General features: G+C 47.4%; 1 protein-coding gene across 1 annotated transcript in view; it reads left to right on the top strand.

Annotated features, from left to right (window-relative positions):
• Positions 1 to 1,091: 1,091 nt before the first annotated feature.
• LOC115328408 (protein ced-11-like) overlaps positions 1,092 to 18,897 on the top strand; it is a 68,432-nt gene continuing 50,626 nt past the window's right edge. The window contains exons 1-9 of the mRNA XM_040205778.2: positions 1,092 to 1,318; positions 1,849 to 1,933; positions 5,996 to 6,139; positions 7,867 to 8,097; positions 8,566 to 8,740; positions 10,547 to 10,606; positions 13,489 to 13,597; positions 17,292 to 17,484; positions 18,229 to 18,377. Coding sequence (XP_040061712.1) covers positions 6,008 to 6,139; positions 7,867 to 8,097; positions 8,566 to 8,740; positions 10,547 to 10,606; positions 13,489 to 13,597; positions 17,292 to 17,484; positions 18,229 to 18,377 — 1,049 coding nt within the window. The 5' untranslated portion in view covers positions 1,092 to 1,318; positions 1,849 to 1,933; positions 5,996 to 6,007. The remainder of the gene's footprint in view (positions 1,319 to 1,848; positions 1,934 to 5,995; positions 6,140 to 7,866; positions 8,098 to 8,565; positions 8,741 to 10,546; positions 10,607 to 13,488; positions 13,598 to 17,291; positions 17,485 to 18,228; positions 18,378 to 18,897) is intronic.

Raw genomic sequence — 18,897 nt, 5'->3', positions numbered from 1 at the left:
CCGGAAAATAGGATAAATACATATTTCTCTCCTGGCATTATCTTTGGCCTCCTCATCAAGCTGTGGATGCAGACTCGCACAAGAATGATGTTCTGCATGAAACGGTGAAACCGGAGTCTCCCGGAAAACATAATATTATCCGAGCGAAAAGTCTCGAAACAAGGAAAATAGAGCTAGGGTCACCGACAAAATGATGACGGCAGGGAGCCGGCACTCGTAGGCAACGCACGGCAGAAGGCAACGAAGGCGTGCTAGAACAATATGCCACCCTAAAGACAAGGCCCCGCATGACGTCATCGTTAGTGGATCTACGACCCGACCCCAAGCGGCCTCCACGCTGAAACTCAATGAGAGCCGCCCCAAAAGCGGCAAACCCGTCCGACCAGGCGTTGCCGCCTGCGAGTGCCACGTTCGTTGTGAGACGTTACGAGACGCGCTGGCGGCAGCGGCGACGCATAGTACGCGGAGCGCAAGTTCGTCTGCTTCCTTGGCAGAGCTTTTGGTGACGTCAGAACAACGCTGAGCTCTGATTGGCTCCGCTTGAAAGAATAGTGGGTAGACCTCGAGGCCGCTTGCTTTGAAGTCTGCCCACTATCCTTCCAGTCAGAGCCAATCAGAGCTCGGCATCTTTCTGACGTCACTGCCGCTCCTGCGCAAGAAGGAGACGAACTTATTCTCTGCATAGCTGCTTTCTTCCCACTTAAAGCGAAAGCTCGCGCTGTAGAATTCAGGGGTCCTGTGTTCGATCCCCACCCATGCCCGTTTCGATCTGGATGAGCATCGTACCGGCATGTGGTCGTGTATCGCTACTGCGTGGTGCACGTTAAAGACCCCAGGCTAGCAGCTGTAGTGCACTGGTTAGATTACTCAACTACAGCTGACAGACAAGTCGCCCGTTGAGGCAGACTGAGTTCAGGTTGTGTGAACATACACCAATATTTTCTCCTTCCCACTCGTTCTTCGGTCCTTTTCCTTAAATACCAGTTTCATCATCTACTCCTCCGCGACGCTAGCTTTCTCGAAAGACACTTGGAGGCGCAAAACAGATCTGTTGTCCCCCGGCAGGCAATTTGCGGCTCTGGCCACGGGCGTGCTGGACCTGTGCTACCGTGACTCCACGTGCCGCGCGTACGACATCCTGAGCGTGCAGAGCGTGGACTGGAAGCACAAGACGGCCGTGGACATCGCGGCCGAGGCCGAGAACCGCACCTTCCTGGCGCACCCGTGCTGCCAGAAGTGGCTCACGAACCAGTTCCTCGGACGGATCAGCGTCCGCGACATCACCTGGGGGGTGCTCAGCGTCCCGCTCTGGCTCAAGGTACCCATGCATACGTATGCCTTAAGCTTACCCGCCTGCTTTACATGCGCTCCCAGTGCGCTCCGCTTGTATCCCAGTTGTGCTCTTGGTGTGCTCCAGTTGTGCTCCAAATATATATTTTGAGCGTGCTGCGAGCGTATTTCTTTTTCCTTGGGGGAGGGGGGAGGGGGTGTTGAGGTTGCTTTTTGTGTGCCTTCTGCTTCGAGTGTGCTTTTCGTGTGTGCTGTTCTTCACCTGTGCATTCTGTGTGTTCGTGCTCTGCTCGTGCAAATTGCGTATACGTTTGTGCTCTCTGTGTGTTCTGACAAGCCCTGAGTATGTTCTCAGCGCACTTTTGAGATGTGCTCAGTTTGTGCTTCGAGTGTGCATCTCGTGTGTGCGCTCCTTCTCAGCGTGTTTTTTTTTTTTTTTTCTTGTCTGTTCACGCTCTGAAGTTGCTTTGCTTGTGTTCTGAGCTTGCTAGTATGCTCCGAGTGTGCTTTTTGTGACCTCGAGGTCTGAGGTTATTGTGTGCGCGCACTTTGCTTCAGATCATCCTCTGTGCGTTCACGGTCCTGCCTATGTACCTCTGGGTGCGATTCAAGAGTGATCCCCATCAAATGGATTACGGAGACGGTAAGTCCACATAACTCTACTTTAGAGGTAAGAGAGTTTGCGGTGCTAGCTCGGCTAGGGCTACCAAAGCCGGCCCGTGGGACGTCGGTGTTACTCGAAGTCTTTAGGTCCTTTGAAATTCAGTCACTTCTTGAATGTCTTGCGAGTTCAGTCTAAGCCCTTCGTTCGGCACTTGTTCACGCTACTTCTCTACGATCTAACGAAAAAGAAAAAAGAAGAAAAGTTGTTTATTGCGCTTTAAATGTATTATATCGGTTACGGAACTAAATATTTACGGAGCTTCATGCGATATTCGATGGCGTCACATTTGGTTTGTCAACATTCTAATGACTGTAGGAAAGGAAATTACTGCGGCTGTACTCCGTTTCACATCTTTAACGCCGGTGGCTGGAACGCAGGTGGCGCTATCGTTGCCGGTGGCTGGACGAATTCGGCCATGTTTCGGACGCGTCGGATGAACCGTTGGACGTTTCGTCGCACACTTGTCGTCTCGTACTTGAAACAAACAGCTGGGTTGCTGCAGCTACTTTTTTTTTCTCACTTAAAATAAAAGTAATAAAACTAGAAAAACATATTTGGCCAGATTTATCCGAGTTGGGTTGCGAGGCGGTAGATTATAATAAAAATCACAAACAGACACCTACACACCCTACACAAGCAAGATGCGCAGTCGAGACCGAGTTCCCGTTCAAACATATTAAGACGCTTATTTTGACGGCAAGCTTAGATACTGCAAGATCAGGACGATAAAAGAGCAACCGAGCGTTCGTTTTATGATCTTCCCAAGGCGTCTGCATTAACCGGAGATAATTTAGCTCTAAAGCTACCGCCCTCCGTTATCAGTCTGAGCGTATAGAGTTTTCGTGAATCATTCTGGTATCTCCGCCTATAACGACACCCGATGCCCCGCCGACGCGTTTGCGTATGCCTTGCATCGTTATCGGGTACCTTTATCGGAGTTATCGGAACGATCTACTAAAACTCTCTATTATCTGCTTCTTTTCTTTTTCACAGACGAAGAATGTGAGAAGGATTACAGCTTCTCCAGAAACGTCACCGAGAACGTGTAAGTAATCGTGGATCTATCTTTTTTGGAGCGCTTGCTCGTCATCGGTTGCGGCTTAATTACCACTACGTAAATAGCAAGGCCTGTGCACTCTGAAGGTGGATGACCAGCAGACGGCACAGACATGACACATAATTTTGAACAAAGGCACGAACACATTTATTTTCTTGACCGGTGGTAATTGATCAAGTGCAAGTTGTCACCGACAACGTTTGCAGCGCACGAGTCCGCTTTGCAGGATTCCGTACATTGCCGATGTGGTTAAGTCGTTGTCGAACCACAGCCGATCACACACCCTACTACTACACCCAAGCTGTCTGCCCAGAAAGTCCCTTTTGAAGCTAGCGTATGCTCCATTAAAGTTGTCCAATTTAGCAGCATGATACCTGCGTCTTTTTGATGCGTGCTCCGCTCCGCGACGTTCGTCATCTTGTCTGGTTTGCCGCATGCGCTTGGCGCTTTGTGCACGATGTTCATCGGTCGCGTTTGCAGCCCGCCGCCGCCGCTGACATTCTCGTTGACACGCGCGACGGGACAGGCAACCGGCGGAAAGCAGACACGCGCGACGGGGCCGCCACCCCGGGAGAGCGGCAGCAAACGAGGCACGCAAGCGCTTGGAGCGACGACAAAGAGAGGGCGTTGCGAGATTTTGTTGATGCACATGAAAAGTCCACGGAACCCTAGCCATAAACAGCTTCGCTGTAAAACCGGCCCCAAAGGCCCCATAGGGAACCATGTAAACGACTTCGGTCCCCCGGCAGGATATGAACTCGAGACTCTGGAGCCAACTGCTTTGCCGACCAAGCTATCCGGGGTCGGTGGTCGGAGCACGCAAAAGGCGAACTCATCTGCGCAGCGCGCGAAGGTCTAGCCGCGAAGGCAAGGCTTCGCGACTTTTCCTGTCATGCTGCTCCATCGCACGTCGCGTGTCAGAAATGAGAGCGTATCTTTGGTAGGCAGTGCCCGTTCAGACGCCCTTCTCTTCTCTCCTGGAAGGCACCTCACACATTCCGTGCTTACCATATCTTTGTCGGTATGATCGAGCTTGTATAACTTTTTTTTTTTTGCTACATTATCTACCTCGATCGAGTGCGTGACACAGATTGAACACGAATCAGTAAAGCGCCGATTGAAAGGGAATCACTGAAACACCAATAGAAAGCTTCGCCGCCTTTGCTGCAGGGCGTGAGTTATTAACAATCACAAATCTTATATCGTAATTTGCTGTTCGGAGTTCTTATTGACTAAGGCCGCAACTTCATTGGCTGCTGGGCGATAATAAATGCTCGGGATTCGCCACCCCCTGTATTTCTTAAGTCGTCACTGACTATGTCGTGTTAACTAAATTTTCCCAGCTGTTTTCACGCGCTAGAGCAACTGGCCACGCAAGAAAAAACAACAACAACAAAACAACAAAAAGAACAACAACGTTGATTGTACACTAGGGTAACAGAAACTGACCTTAAAAGGTCTCCAGAAAGATTGCTACAAACTGGAAATGTTTACTGCGTCTGAACATATCACGGAAGTGCAAATCGTATGGGTAAAAGGAAGCGACCGCACAGAAGGGTCGCGCCGCTTCTTCCGCAGGAAGTACGACCGCTACGACACGGTAGGCACGGGAGCGCAAGAGGGCATCTTCATCCAGCTCAATCCTCCGCTCTGGAAGATGGTCTACCTCATGTGGAACGCTCCCATCACCAAGTTCTGGGTGTACCAGGTGCCGTGCCATCGTCGTGCGGCGGCGCGCTCCGGAACACCGTGGCGCGTTGCCGGGCTCGGATAAACGTTGATTTATACCGCGTTACAACTCCTCTCGAGTACGCTTAGTTTACTCGAGAGGAGGTTATTAGTTCACAAAAGAGATTACTTACTGTAGAACTGTACTTTCTCTAACCTGTGATTTCATACCTGTGGCAGTGACACAAGCTAAGAAAACTACTTTTTTGCAAATGTATTTTACTACACGACCTTTTTTATAATGATGCAACATTTAATCTTTCCTACCTATAAATAAAGTTTTATTTGTTCATGCAACGTTCTACCTTTGCTACTAGATATTCACAATAGCGTTATGATAAAGGTTTGTTTGATACGTCGACTTCACTATAGAGAGCATCCTACCTAATACAGATATCTAGAACGCTGTTTTGCAGCTGACGGTTACGACTACTGCGCAGAATTTGCGAACATCGTCTTGAAAAAAGTGCATCCGCATTGCGCATTGGTGGCGTCTCCCCGTCTGTGATGAACTTTATCGTTTGAAAGCTCTTTTTTAAAAAAGATGTTTCGACACCGCACCAGATGCTCCTCCAAAGTCCGGTTGTTTTTCCCATTGTTCTTGACTCCATCATTCTTCAGAGGAACGTCTTCATAGCACAGCATAAAAAAAAAAGAAAAAAAAAAAAAAAAGACAGCGGTTGTTTTTGATTATTGAAGCGATCTCCAACGAGAAGTTTATAGCCTGCGTACAAATGTTTTGTTTGCTCGACGAGACTCTGCGTTTGGGGAATAAGTTCACGGAATTTGGCACTGCTGTCGACAAATCATTTTGTAAAAAGTACAGGAACGCTGTACCTCGTAAATTCTGAAGGCCGTTTCACATAAAACAGCTGTGTGAAGAAAAAAAAAGTGTTGCAATTTTTGATTTTGTGTTAAAAAAGAAAGAAAGAAAACCCGTGGACACAGCATGCGTTTCAACAGCCGTTCACGTCGCCTTCTTTTCTTTTTCTTTTTTTTTTTTGCTGCACGAACGTCGTTGCAATTCTGGAACGACAGAAATCGCACTGCGGTTTTAAGGAAATCGCACTATGTGAAACGGGCTCGAGGGTGCACATCAGGCGTAGAAAAAGTTCCCATTTCTCAGACACGTTTAAGCATCTATGGAGGACGGAGATTGCGGAGATGCTGAAAAGGCTATTCAAAACGAAGCAGCTGCTCTCCATAAGCGCCACATGAAGTTTGTCTACCCATTCGGTCTCTCGTGGACGGTGCAGATCTTCTACGTGATGTTTCTGGGCACATTCAGCGTGGCCGTGCTCTGGCCTTCGTGCGGGAACATGACCCTGGACATCGTCACCGTGTTCTGGATCTTCCTCATCGCTATGGAGACCATCGACCGAACCTACCGCTTGCACCTTGTACGTATGGCACGCCCTCGACCATTGGAAGTAGGTTCTGAACTTACACACTCCAAGAAACCTGGAGCGTCTACTTTCCCGCAAGGCACGCGGGAGAACCAATCGCTGTAATCTGCGGAGAAAACTCGACCAATGAAAAGGCTAAAATAATTTATGTTTAATCCTTAAAATAAATCTTTCAGCCTTTCCACTCTGGTGAAGAAGGAAGACCAGCGAAGCTGTACTATGGTGGGAATGAAGTAATGGCTGACCGCAAGTCAGTAAGCCAGAGTGGGCAGTCTGGAGAGGTTGCCGCCATCTTTGAGTGACGGCGGCAACCAGACAACCGGCAAGCATATTGTCTGATTGCCGCCGTCGTTCATAGATGGCTGTAGATGCCCAGAGTTTGGTGTCATCATTTGTTGCTGACGGACACGATACTGGGGAACTAGCCCTTAACAGCTCCGCTGTAAAAAAAAAAAAAAAAAAAAAAATCCGTTGTGGCGCTGAGTTTTATGTTTTACCACGCTCAGCGCCACATCGCAAATTGAAGACGTAGGCAAAAGCAAAAACGTGAATCTGAAAAGCAAAATCGTTACGTTATGCGGAAGGGAAGTAAAACTTGGTAAATTCGCCGGCCGGAGAATTTGTAAAAGTGACTTCTGTATGGTCAGCTATTATTAAAGTAGAATGAGCTTTGGGTGAAGATAACTTGGTGAAAACGTCAAACTCAAAAGGGGGGCGACACGGGAAAACGAGACACAAAGCGTTACGATAGAGTAAAGTGTCACCGACGTGGCGTTTGTCGTTGTATAGAAGCGCGACACTGTAAACACCAAAACGAGCCAACGACGGTCATTCTTTTTTCTTACATCTAGGAAACTGCCATTAAACATATTAGCAGGCTGTAATGTACTCATGGTGGATACCAATGTACGCGGTAGAATTTGGTGTTCGTTAGTGCAGTTGATGAGCAATATCCCAAAATGTTTTGATGTCATGTTCGCGCTAATTGTGTCGAAAAGAGTATACGCTCAACAATGTTAGCGGGAAGAGTCGATCGTTGTTTTCGTATAGTTTTTTTTTTCTTCTAAGACTAAATGGAATGTCATCAAGGAAACTAGTATGGTGGAAAGTGCTTGTGCAGAGCGCTGACCTCAGTGATAGAATCTGGTTCTCGCCAATACATTTTAGAAGAATAAAAAAAAAAATGTCGATGTCACTTTTGCGTTAATTGCGTCGCAGATTGTATATATGCAGTGCATATTGCCATCGGAAGTTGCAGTACGAGTTTTTGTGCCTACGATACCGGACCCGAGGCGTATTCCACGCACGGCGAATTTGTCAGGCACAATTAAAGTGCAGCCTGTACCCCTTAAAGAAACTAGTGTTTTTCTAACCGCAAGAATAAACTATATGAAAGCGTTAAAAGTGATTTTCTGCACCTTTTAATGGGACAATGAAGCCCATTTTCGCCCGTTTTTGGTAACTGGCGCCATAAAGCTGCATGCACTGGAAAGCTCGTTCGGCCGCCATTTCCCCATTAAAAATACCAGAAAATCCCGTTTAGCTATTGAATAAAGTAACCTCTAACGTTACATTTGGGAGGAGAATGAGAGTTCCGTAATGGGTAGTTTATTTTTGAAAAAAAAAAAAAAAAAAACCAATAGCCTTAAAATTATTTTTTGGGGGGGGGGGGGGGGGGGGGGCAAAACATGTTTAACGACGCTTTTCCTCTGGCGGCGCAGACGAACATGCACGTGCCGCTGATCTCCAAGTGCGTGGAGGTGTTCGTGACGATCTTCTTCGGCGTGATGTACGCGGCGGCCCGGCTGCTCGGGCTCAGCCTGTTCCGCGACCCGTACAACGGCAAGGTGCTCATCTGCGTGGGCCTGCTCTACTTCTACTACCGGCAGACGCTCATCTACCTGCCCATCTCGCCCCAGCTGGGACCCCTCCTCTACCGCGTCAAGCTCATGGTGCGCACGCGCTCCGCAGCAGAGAAAACGATCACGATCGCCTTGTCACCCTTCCCTCTTCACGGTTTTTAATCCACCAATCCTCTTGTGATTTCAACATGAAAAAGGATGCAAATTAGCACAACGTTGCTGTGCGGAAGTAGAAGATCGATGTAGAGACTATTCGTTGACTGCCATAGTTGTGTGTTCTTTTGTCAGGCGGCGGCGGCGGCGAGCGTTCACCAGAATTCCTTTAACATCTTCAAGACTTTTCCACTGCAGACGATACGTTGATTTACCCCCATCTCATGCTAATGACGACACGCGAATACTTCATATAGCCAGGTGACCATAACTTGAACGTGTACACCATACATGTCACAGTTTTTCATGTAGGTGTGAACGGTATTTATTAATGTATTTGAATGAGAAGCAAGACCACGAACGTAGATAGCACGAACCCAGCTTGCTTTGTCGGCCCTCCCGCAGGTGATGCGCGACTTTGCCAACTTCATGCGCATGGCGCTGCTGGTGATCATCAGCGGGGGCATCGTGACCCACGCCATCCTGTACCCGGACTTCCCGATCAGCGTGGAGCTGTTCCGCAGGATCTTCCACAAGGCCTGGTTCTCGCTCTTCCTCACGCCCATCGACGACCTCGAAGGTGCGCCCGAACATATACTCTTCGAGTCAATGACCACTGCCGTCTTTTCTTCTCGCGCAGAGAGCTCCCATGAATCTACGGAGCGACAGAGCGCTACACAATGCCAACAAACAAACACCAATGTGTTTTTTTCTTGTTACAGTGGAGCTGTTAAAGGCTAGTTTCTCCAGTTTTGTGTCCGTGGACAAATAAATGTCGACACAACACTCCGGACAGCTATCGCCATCTATGAGCGACGGCGGCAACAAGACAATCGGCTTGACGGTTGTCTGGTTGCCGCCTTAGCTCATGAATGGCCGGCAACCTTTCCAGTCTTTCCACTCTGGATTGCAGACTTGCGGCCGGCCATTACTTCATTCCCACCATAATACAGCTTCGCTTGTCTTCTTCACCAGAGTGGAAAAGCCGGAAGTTTTTCTTTTTCTATTAGCATTAAGAGAATGTCATAAAAACTTGGCGTGAAAGAAAATGCTAATTTAGTGCATTAATCTAAGCGTCAAAGTTTGGTGCTCGTCAGTGCCTTGTCGAAGTGAAAAGCGAAAAAGATAATGTCGTGCTCGTGCTAACTGTGTGGCGGCGGTGGACGTTTATCTATTAAAATGATGTATCTCGCAGCATAACCAAACAAATATCACAACATAAGCGAGTAAACGTAAACGACATCAACATAAACAAACATGCATAAACAACATAAGCATAGACAACATAAACATACAAACATTCACCTCAGCATCGAGATCACAAACAGAGGCTTGTAAACTTAGAGAGAGATAAATGCAACCTTATCGCCTGGGTAGTGGCTGGTTGTCAACTGAATCTTTTGCCCTTCCAATTTATAAATTATTTTCTACTCCGTTTCAGCTTGCTTGGCTAAGATAAAGCCCCTCTAAGCTAAGGGCAGAAGCGTGCACGGCCCCTATAGCAAATTACAGCGGCAGATGCAAAGCACGTGTCACTTCTCCAGAGAAGTAGAGCATTTGACGCTCCGTTGTCACGTGCCTCGCTCCGACGTTCCGATTGGCTCGTAGATGCTGTAGCTATTGTTATTTGCCAAGTTAGTACGTTGAAACGGAGTAATGAACAGCACAGGTAAGAGTACCTCACCTCGTAGAAGCTGCGTCGTAACGGGTCTTCGAAAAGATGCCCAAGTGCCTACTCACTTGCAAAGCACGCGGAGAATAAACAACATGTACCGCTCAACCGGATGCTGAAATTGGGAAGGCGTTTTCACAGAAAAATAAAGCCTGCAATGTGACACTGGTCGGTGTCATGTCCGAACAATATAATTTGACAATGGCCTTCGTAACCTGCGTACGGGCCATTTGGAATGAAATGATTAGCGTCCGGGCCAGGGGCACGCTGTTCCCCAGACCCAAACGACTTGCGATCCGTCCCCCACGTACCCTTTCGCCATGACCCGACGTTCGGGGAACCAGAACGTCACGAGCGGGAAGAATCGCATGAAGTCATCCCTTTGTTTCCTTTGTGGATGAAACATCAGTCAGCTACTGGACAATCCAGCCTATATAAAACATTAAAAAGAATGAAGCTCAGAAGGTATACATTTCAAGATGATAAGACAAAGTTTACGACACTTGGGCCTGATTTGTTTCTGAGCCGCCACATGCACCCTAATCATTATTGTTTCCTCTTGCTACTCACCCAAGTTAAAAGGAACCTCGAAAACTCAAAGGAGAGCTTGAGCACATTTTTTGAGTTTCAGTTAGTCTTTGTGCGCCATCCCGACCGATCGATGTCAAAGGAACATTTTAAAATAAGAAATTTACGCATCTTTCTTCTTCTTAGGGAACTCCGCATGCTACAGCAAGAGCGAACCAGAGAGAAACGCCTGCTACTTGAGCAGATGTGAGTCCCTGGCCATTAATTACGCTCATAAACAATTAAATACATATTTTTAGCTTCTAATATTTGAAGTATTCCTCACTATAATCAGTGACGGTTTAATTAAGAAACGCAGCTAGCGTGGCTTATTATGTACGCGCGTCTTTCTTTCTCATTAGTTCATCGGCGTTATTACTGTCCAATGGCTCAATCTCATTGGCTGTGGTGTGCGAATGAGATTAACCATTAGTCGCGCCCTGCGTTCATAAGCTGTCAGTAAATATAGCTGCTGGCAGGGATGGGCAAAATACATGCAAATATGCATCGAAATACAAATACAAAATACTTTGTCAAAATGTATTTAATTACAAATCTAATTACATTTCTAAAAAAGCATTTAAGTACAAGATACAAATACAACCAAATGTATTTGGTCTCCTCCAAATACTTTTCCAAATACATTCCTCAAAATTTGCTTCAGCGACTTCAGGGCACCTGCAACGGGTTTCTGGGTATCTCATTTTAATTTTGCATCGCACGCTCGGGAGTTAGTGTGCGAGGCTCTAGTAACGTAATAGAAATATAATCACACACACACACACACAAAAAAAAAAAAATGTAATCAGCTTGGACGTAATAGGTGAAAAAAAGTACAGAGCTTCAAGCAGCTTTTTTTGTCGATTACATTTTGGTATAGACCAACAAAGAACCGAGACGACCAAGACGCGCAGCGCTAGCTAGAGACTTTTTTATTGTTGCAACTCGCACCAGTTACGAAAATCTGGACGACCCGCGCATTTAGAATGTTCAGGCAAAAATATGGATGGAAATCAGGCTGGAAAGCATTACAAGCTGTCAGAGGCACTTATTTAGCCAGTTTGCCTGTGAACGTCGATTTCGTCACTATTCTTGCCCTGGACTAGCACCGTAATCACAAAGCCACTAAACGCTGGTGCTTGATTGAGAGACACTGCATTCGGTGCAGAACGTGGTTTTCTTGCTGCTCTGGACAGTGACAATAAATTTGAGGGATGTATTTTCGCCCACAAAATTGTATTTAATTACAATTGTATTTGAAATACCCACGTTTTAGTATTTAAATACACACGTCAAGTACATTACCCAATTTGTAATTAAATACAAATGCAAAATACGCAAAGTATTTGAAATACGTATTTCAAATACTTGTATTTGAAATACTGCCCATCCCTGGCTGCTGGTTTACATATTTGCTCGCAACAATGTCCCGAAATGTTTGTATTCTGCTCTCACTTGACAGGACGCTTGAGTCCCCAAGAAATGCATTTATTTAAGTGCCTAGACAGGTTACGTATATCACAAGGCAAACTTCTACAAACAATAATTACAGGAGGACGTTTAAGGCTGCTTACTTGTAAAACGGCGAAAGCATTGTAGTCCCGCAGGTGAAATGTTTTCGTGTAACGTTTCTACACGTATTAAATGCTTACGGCTTCCGTGACGAAGCATCTGTGTTGCCGTGCACGTACCGAAGACAACGTCAAGGATGGCGTCTAGGAGGACGTCTAGGACGACCTCTAGGACGAGACGTCTAGGACGACGTACTAGGGATCGACGCCAAGTACGGCGTCTAGGACGACTTCAAGGATGACGTCGAGGACCACGTCAAGGACGACGTCGAGGGCGACGTCAAGAATGGCGTTTAGAATGATGTCGAGGAGGACGTCATTGAGGACGTCATTTACGGCCATGTTTGTCTTTCGGAAGCCGCCATGGATGTGGACGCTGCTGCCGATGTCGGGGCCGTAGATGTAGACGCTGTCGCCTCACATTCCATCGCACGAAGCACAGAACGAGCACAGATGAAATCCGAAGCGCACGTTTTGCACACGGCGCTCCGGCGGTGACATCACGCTCTTGCACTTGAGCGTGAACGTGGGCGGCGCGTGCTTGATGACGTAATTTTATGGCCATCTTTCGGGCACAACGACGCCGTTTTTTCGCGAAATGGGACTAGTAAGGCTTTCACCTTAAAACACACACTATATTTGAGTTTAATGTTTGCACCGTAAGACCCACTTGAGCGATCCCGAAGCATGTTTTTATTCGGTGCCGACGTCTTGAAATAAAAGCTCGTTGTTGAATCGCTCTTGAATCAAAATGAGTCTCGCGATGCGACTGATGATTTGCAAAGGTACATTGAGCAAATGTCTTAACTGGACATCCTATAGCTTGCGTGCATATCTGCGTATAACGACAGATTCTATTATAGAAGTGCATATTTTGCCTCAGGGTGAAAAGTAGCACATGACGGGGCCGAGTTGTAGAAATAGATTGTGCATGGTAATTAAAAGTGTTTTCGTCGAACGAGAGCGTGCTCAGCGGGGCCCGCGAAGTGCTCCTTTTTCGCTACAGATGCACGTCGAGGATAGACATGGAACAGATTTACCAAATTCTGTTTCTTTAACAAAACGTCCATCGAGATACAAATGGCTGTAAAGCTTGTTAAGTAGGTAAATGACAGTTAAATATCGCAAACAATTAACACCTGCAAAAAATGAGTACAGTCGCGACGAGTTGACTACTTCACCCTTAACTCGTCCAACTTCTCGGCTATGTGTGTTCAAGGATGCGCTCACGTGCCTCTCGTACAAAAAAAGTGGTTCAGCTTCTACAGCTTTCACGAGATAAAACCCATGAAACCAGAAAAAAGTCAGATTCGATCGCGAGTTATTAACTCCTTGCCTGGGTGTGCATAAGAAAAAGATACTGGTGAGCAATCGAGCTTGCCTCCTATTACTCGCTGAAGAAGTAAGCGGCTTCAATTACGGTCCCGAGACAATTTTCACTCTTGGTTGCATTCTGAACGATTCAATTTTAAGCAGGTTCTTATGAAGGTGCGCGTCCCCTTTTGACGCTGCTCGCAGTCGCGGACGAGAGCTGTCCCAACCCTGGTTTGTGGCCGTACATTTTCGCCGTGCTCTACTTCGTCCACCTCAAGCTCATCCTGCTCACCCTGCTCTACGCACTCTTCAGGTCGGTGCCGTAACGTATCCAACGTATCCAACGTGACGTATTCTCAGCACCAAAATAAACCAGGCATCGCCAAACGCCCAGTCTCCGCCCAAGTGTAATCCTAAAGCGGGGCCCGGACCTGATGCCAATGTTTCATAACTTATTAATGCGAAAGCATTAACTGTCCCATGGAGCGAGGTGACGTCATCAGTTGGAAGCACGAAAACGGCACCTAGTTTCCTCGATCCGAAAGGAGCGAGGTAAGGCTGATGGATTTCGCCTTCGGTTCCACTGGGCCGCTGCGATCGTCAGTTTCCACGACCGCTCACCCCATGGCGCTGCGTGTCCATTAGCGCGCTGTTAAAGGGACCATGAAATGACTTTTTTACTTTTTCCAAATAACTTTTACAATAAACCGTCAATGTTCACTGAATGCCGAACAGGCATCCGTTTTCGTCTCGGTTTATTAACTTCTACACAAAAAATTAATGAAATATCGACTTTTTCTTGACCGCAAAACAAGCCGTGACGTACGATGTTTCCGGAACCGGAAGTTCTCTCTGCAGTAGGAGATGGGAGCGTTAGCGAGTTGGGGTGCGCCGGTGGGTTTTACTGCGCCGATGTCACCGACGTATTTTCTGAATCGGCGCCTCTCATCGCCGCATCGTATACACGTTTGCAAGTCCGGCTTCAGGGCGCTGCCATCTTGCCTGTCTGGGGTGCGCTTGGACCAGTCATAATCCTATTACGAAGCCTTGCTAAGGCGTCGTAATCGGATTATGGCCGCTCCCGAGAGCGCACCCCACTGAGGAAGATGGCGGAGCCCTAAGACCGGACTTGCAAACGTGTATAGCTGAGCGAAATTCAATGAGATACGTTGCGCTACAGCGACAGCATGGGACTAGTCCCATACGCCGGTATGCCTGTTGGGAAGTGCAGATGGGAACAATTTGCCGCGGCGTTTTTCGCGGTCTCGGAGATGCAGGAGCGAGCCGACGTTAAAAAAGATACGTTTGAACTGTCAGCAAGAGCCACGTAAATACCTGTTCACACTCGGAGCGGACGCGCGCGTTTGATGAAGTGCTGTATTCGCGCTGTTGGTAAGCGGTTCGGGACCGATCTTTTACAATTGCAACTCGATACTGACGCGACACTCGGCAAAGAAAGGTTGGACCGGTATTGCACGTATACCTCCCACGAACTGTTACAGCTCGACAGTGACGTGCAGTCTGTCAGAATAAAAATGGCATACCAATAACAAAGTGTACATACCGTGCTACGAAGGTAATCCATACAGCGTTTATTTCAGCTCTATATCACACAAAACAAGGAGAGGATCGACGAGGGTCCCTTTTCGACGAGTGTTCGTCAACACTGCCTCGGAAAACAAGGGGAAGAGATTGACCTCACCTCTTAACCTAAAATTGAGGTCAGCGATCAAACTATAATACGGAAGGGTCCACAAGGGTAGCGCGGGCATATTCCATTGAGTACGCCAGCCGGTCGTAGGCAGACGGTCTTGCGACGAAGCAACAAACTGTAGAAGAGTAGTAAGTTGGGCGAGTTGGTAAACGTTGAACATGGTTAAAATCGCGCACAAAGAGACGAGGACAAACGAGGAAGGAACACAGAACCGCCTGTCTGTGTTCTGTGTTCCTTCCTCGTTTGTCCTCGTCTCTTTGTGCGCGATTTTAACCATGTTCGACGAAGCAACGCTGCGCCAAGTCGGAGTGCCTGCTAGGCCTATATTCTGAGAGCTTCGTCGGAGCGGGATTCGCGGCTGTTGTCGCTCTTCTCGGGTGTTTGTGGATCCAGCGTTCTTGTTCGTCGTGGTTTGTTTTAAGTACATTTCTTTCTTGCTGCTTGAAGTCGGCACGCGCGAGATGAACACGTAGAAAAATAAACGTTCAGTCAGTCAGAGTTTTGAGAGGAAGGAAACCAAAGGAAATAACCGTTCTGAACTTGGCCCTGCCCTACTGCGCACGCGCAGTAGTTGCTTCGTTTACCACACGATAGATGGCGCTTGGCTCTCAGCATTATCAAATTTGGCAATTTTCGCCACACATCTCTAATTATGCTACAAAATGTGGATCTGAATATTATTTAACAAAACTTTTAGGAAACATTCGCCGGCTATTTATTGTTTACGATCGCAGTGCTGGTGAGGTAGGCTCTTACCCAATAGGCGATGTGGATTCGGCTGACGTGCACCGTATCTGCGTATGCATCGTAGTGAAAAGGCAGAGCTTTCGAAGGAAAGAAGTCGCAAAAGAGTCCAGTTTTCTTTTAAAAGTTCTATAGCAAATAATTTTTTTTGGCTCCCTAGTCTTGTGTTTTTGTGTTCCTTTTCACACCTTTTACGACGTGCGGTGGATGAAATTCGATTTTAAAATCATTTCATGGTCCCTTTAACACGGAGCGTCCAAGGTCAGCGTGCCCAGGGGAGCACGCGAGCCGATCGGCGACGAAAAGTACGCCGTAGGGGAAAAAGGGAGCGGACGAGAGGCTTGCATGCTTTCGCATTCACAACTCATAAGAAGTGCTTAAGTGTACTCCGAGCTTTTCGGATTCAAGAGTTATCGGAAGTTTTACAGCGGAGCTGTTAAGGGCTAGTTTCCCAAGGATCATCTCCGCGAAGAAGTGTCGACACAAAACTCTGGTTGCCGCAGTCGCTCATAGATGGCGGTAGCTGTCCAGAGTGTTGTGTTTGCCGGTTGTCCGCTTGCCGCCGTCTCTCATAGATGGCGAAACCTTTCGAGTCTTTCCACTCTGGCTTGCCGACTTGAGGCCAGCCATTACCTGATTCCTACCATAGTACAGCTTCGCTGGTCTTCCTTCTTCACCAAAGTGGAAAGGCTAAACATTTTTTAATGAGAAACTGAGGCCCGTTCGCGGTGGCAGACAAAATCCATTTCCTGCATGTATCCGTTGACTTCGTTGGCCGGCACATTTTCATTGAAAATTTCGAAAAATTTCCTATGCTCAAAAATTTCAAGTGGGATAACGGTTAATTCAGAAACTTTGGTTGCCGCGCTAGATTTAGCTAACGTTACATTCCGGCGAAGACTGAGTGAGCGTTCGGCGAAGCGGTGGTTTAAATTTGCTATGAGCAAAGGCAATGCCACCTAAAAGGCAAGCGTAATCACTCGTGGATCCACGCAGTGCGGCCTATAGCTCGCGTCCGAAATTGCGAAATTATGCATAGATTATGCGCAGCCGCCATTAGTTGGTCTCATCGCTTCCAGCGGGAAGCCCGTGATTGGTTCCGAGTTCGCGCCGAGCACTGACGTCAGCACTCGTGTGGAATGCGTTTTGATCCGAGAACGCTTCGAATGCTGACGAAGCGCTCGTGTCCACTGCGCGTGCTCGCAGTGCATGTCCAACTAATATTGCGGCCGCACATAATCTATGCATCATTTAGAAATTTCGCAAATTGTCTATTAGTAAAAGACCGGTCCCCTTTCTCTGAGACACCAAATAGCAAATAGCACCGAACCAAATAAAAAATGTAAAATGTGTTTTTAGATGTTCTTGGTCTTTGCTGGTGCTCATTTTGCTCATCCCGCGATGCTCATCTTGCACGACCACGGCCCCATGTCACTGTTTCGCGAGATATGCTGCGGCTCAAAACACCAATTTTACTTGAAGTGACACTGACAGGCAGACGATCGAGCTGCACACCGCGGCACTTTGTGAAGTTTGCTCGCGATTGCAGCAACACGGCGGCGGACCTGGAACCGGAGTCGGACGCTATCTGGAAGTTCCAGCGCTATCAGCTGGTCATGGATTTCGCCATGAGACGCTGTCTGCCACCGCCCCTCAACGTGTTCGCCTACCTGTGGCTCGGCACTGCGTCCCTGATTCGGCTGGCCAGAAACGCTATCAGCCAAGGCCGCTTCGTACAGAAGGTAAAAGACTTTGGAGATGCGCGTCGTTTTAGGTCCGTTAGTATAGCGTAACTTTCTTGGGGAGCACGTAGAGCCGTTTATCCACAAGATCACAATAGGGGATGACGAGACAGAGATGGTGTCTTCGTTCACTGTTGTGGCCTGACATTTCGAACATTTAACTGGAGGATGCTGACCAGTGACAATGTCTTGATAAATCTTCTCTACAGAGTGGAGTTATAAGTTTGTAACGCGATCAACTCTGACTCTTCAAACGCCATTTAAGAGAATACTGCTGCACTTTGGTTAGCTGCTTCTCTTTCCCGTCTTGTGTTACATCGTTTAACCTTTGATACTTAGTTCTGTATAAACAGTAAATGCACTCCCGCTTGGGCCACAATAATGGCTTGCAGTATCCCGTAAATGAAATATAAAAATTCCAAATCGTCATACGTAGAACCCGTTAATTTTTACTTTCTTGGTTCGTCAAAACTCGGCGCAATAGTTTATGTATACCGAGACGCATACTGCGACATCCGACGAGAACGCCATTGGTTGTCGCTGAACTACGTGACTGCTTACGCCAGCCATTGAGAGTGAAGCGGCACCAGCGAAGGCTTCGGCGACTAGTTTAGTCGGTGAGCAAGTTGACAAAGGTGACGAACGCCGTGACGAGGCACTTTTGGCGCTGCTTGATTGGCCCAATCGAATCGTAGCGTTGTCTGCGGTTGGAGTGAGACGAAGTCCCCTTCGATCCCTGCGCAGGAGCAGCCGCCCCTCATCATCATGATGGACGCCATGAAGGGCCAGAGGCTGTCGGATCGGGACTACCACTACTGGCGCCAGAAGGCGCTCGAATACAGCAACGGCATCACCGGCGTCAACGAGAACACGCCGCAGAAGCAGGCCGAGCGGTACGTCTCACTTTATATATATATATATATATATATATATATATATATATATATATATATATATATATATATATATATATATATATCAATTTAAACGAGTCTCCAGTGTGTACGCGTAATGCAGCTAAAAAAAAAAAAGAAACACGGACGAAGCAGGGCAAACGCGCAAACAGGACGAACGCTGACTCTCAACTAAATTTTATTACTCGAAACAGAAAGGACTAAAAAGAAAGGAATGAACCAAACAGGCACTATATTGTCTATCAGTCCAGACATGTGTCAAACCCCTAGCCCTATCTCACCCATAGTCGTCGCATCACCACCTGATAAACCTCCCACTCTCGCGAGCCAAAAAAAAGAAAACAACACTGTTTCTTATGAAAGTGCTAGAGACGCCTCACGCGCTGGTGACAGTGTGAAAAGTTTCGAGCACTCCTCTCGTCATTGTATTTTTGTTTCTTCCTAAAATTGCAGCGTCACCAATGGACGATTTACACCTGCACACTTGGCAGTGTGTGTG

This window comes from Ixodes scapularis, unplaced genomic scaffold (assembly GCF_016920785.2).
Source record: "Ixodes scapularis isolate PalLabHiFi unplaced genomic scaffold, ASM1692078v2 PGA_scaffold3__209_contigs__length_174095766, whole genome shotgun sequence".
Lineage (NCBI taxonomy): Eukaryota > Metazoa > Arthropoda > Arachnida > Ixodida > Ixodidae > Ixodes > Ixodes scapularis.
This window is presented reverse-complemented; position numbering and strand designations above follow the sequence as displayed.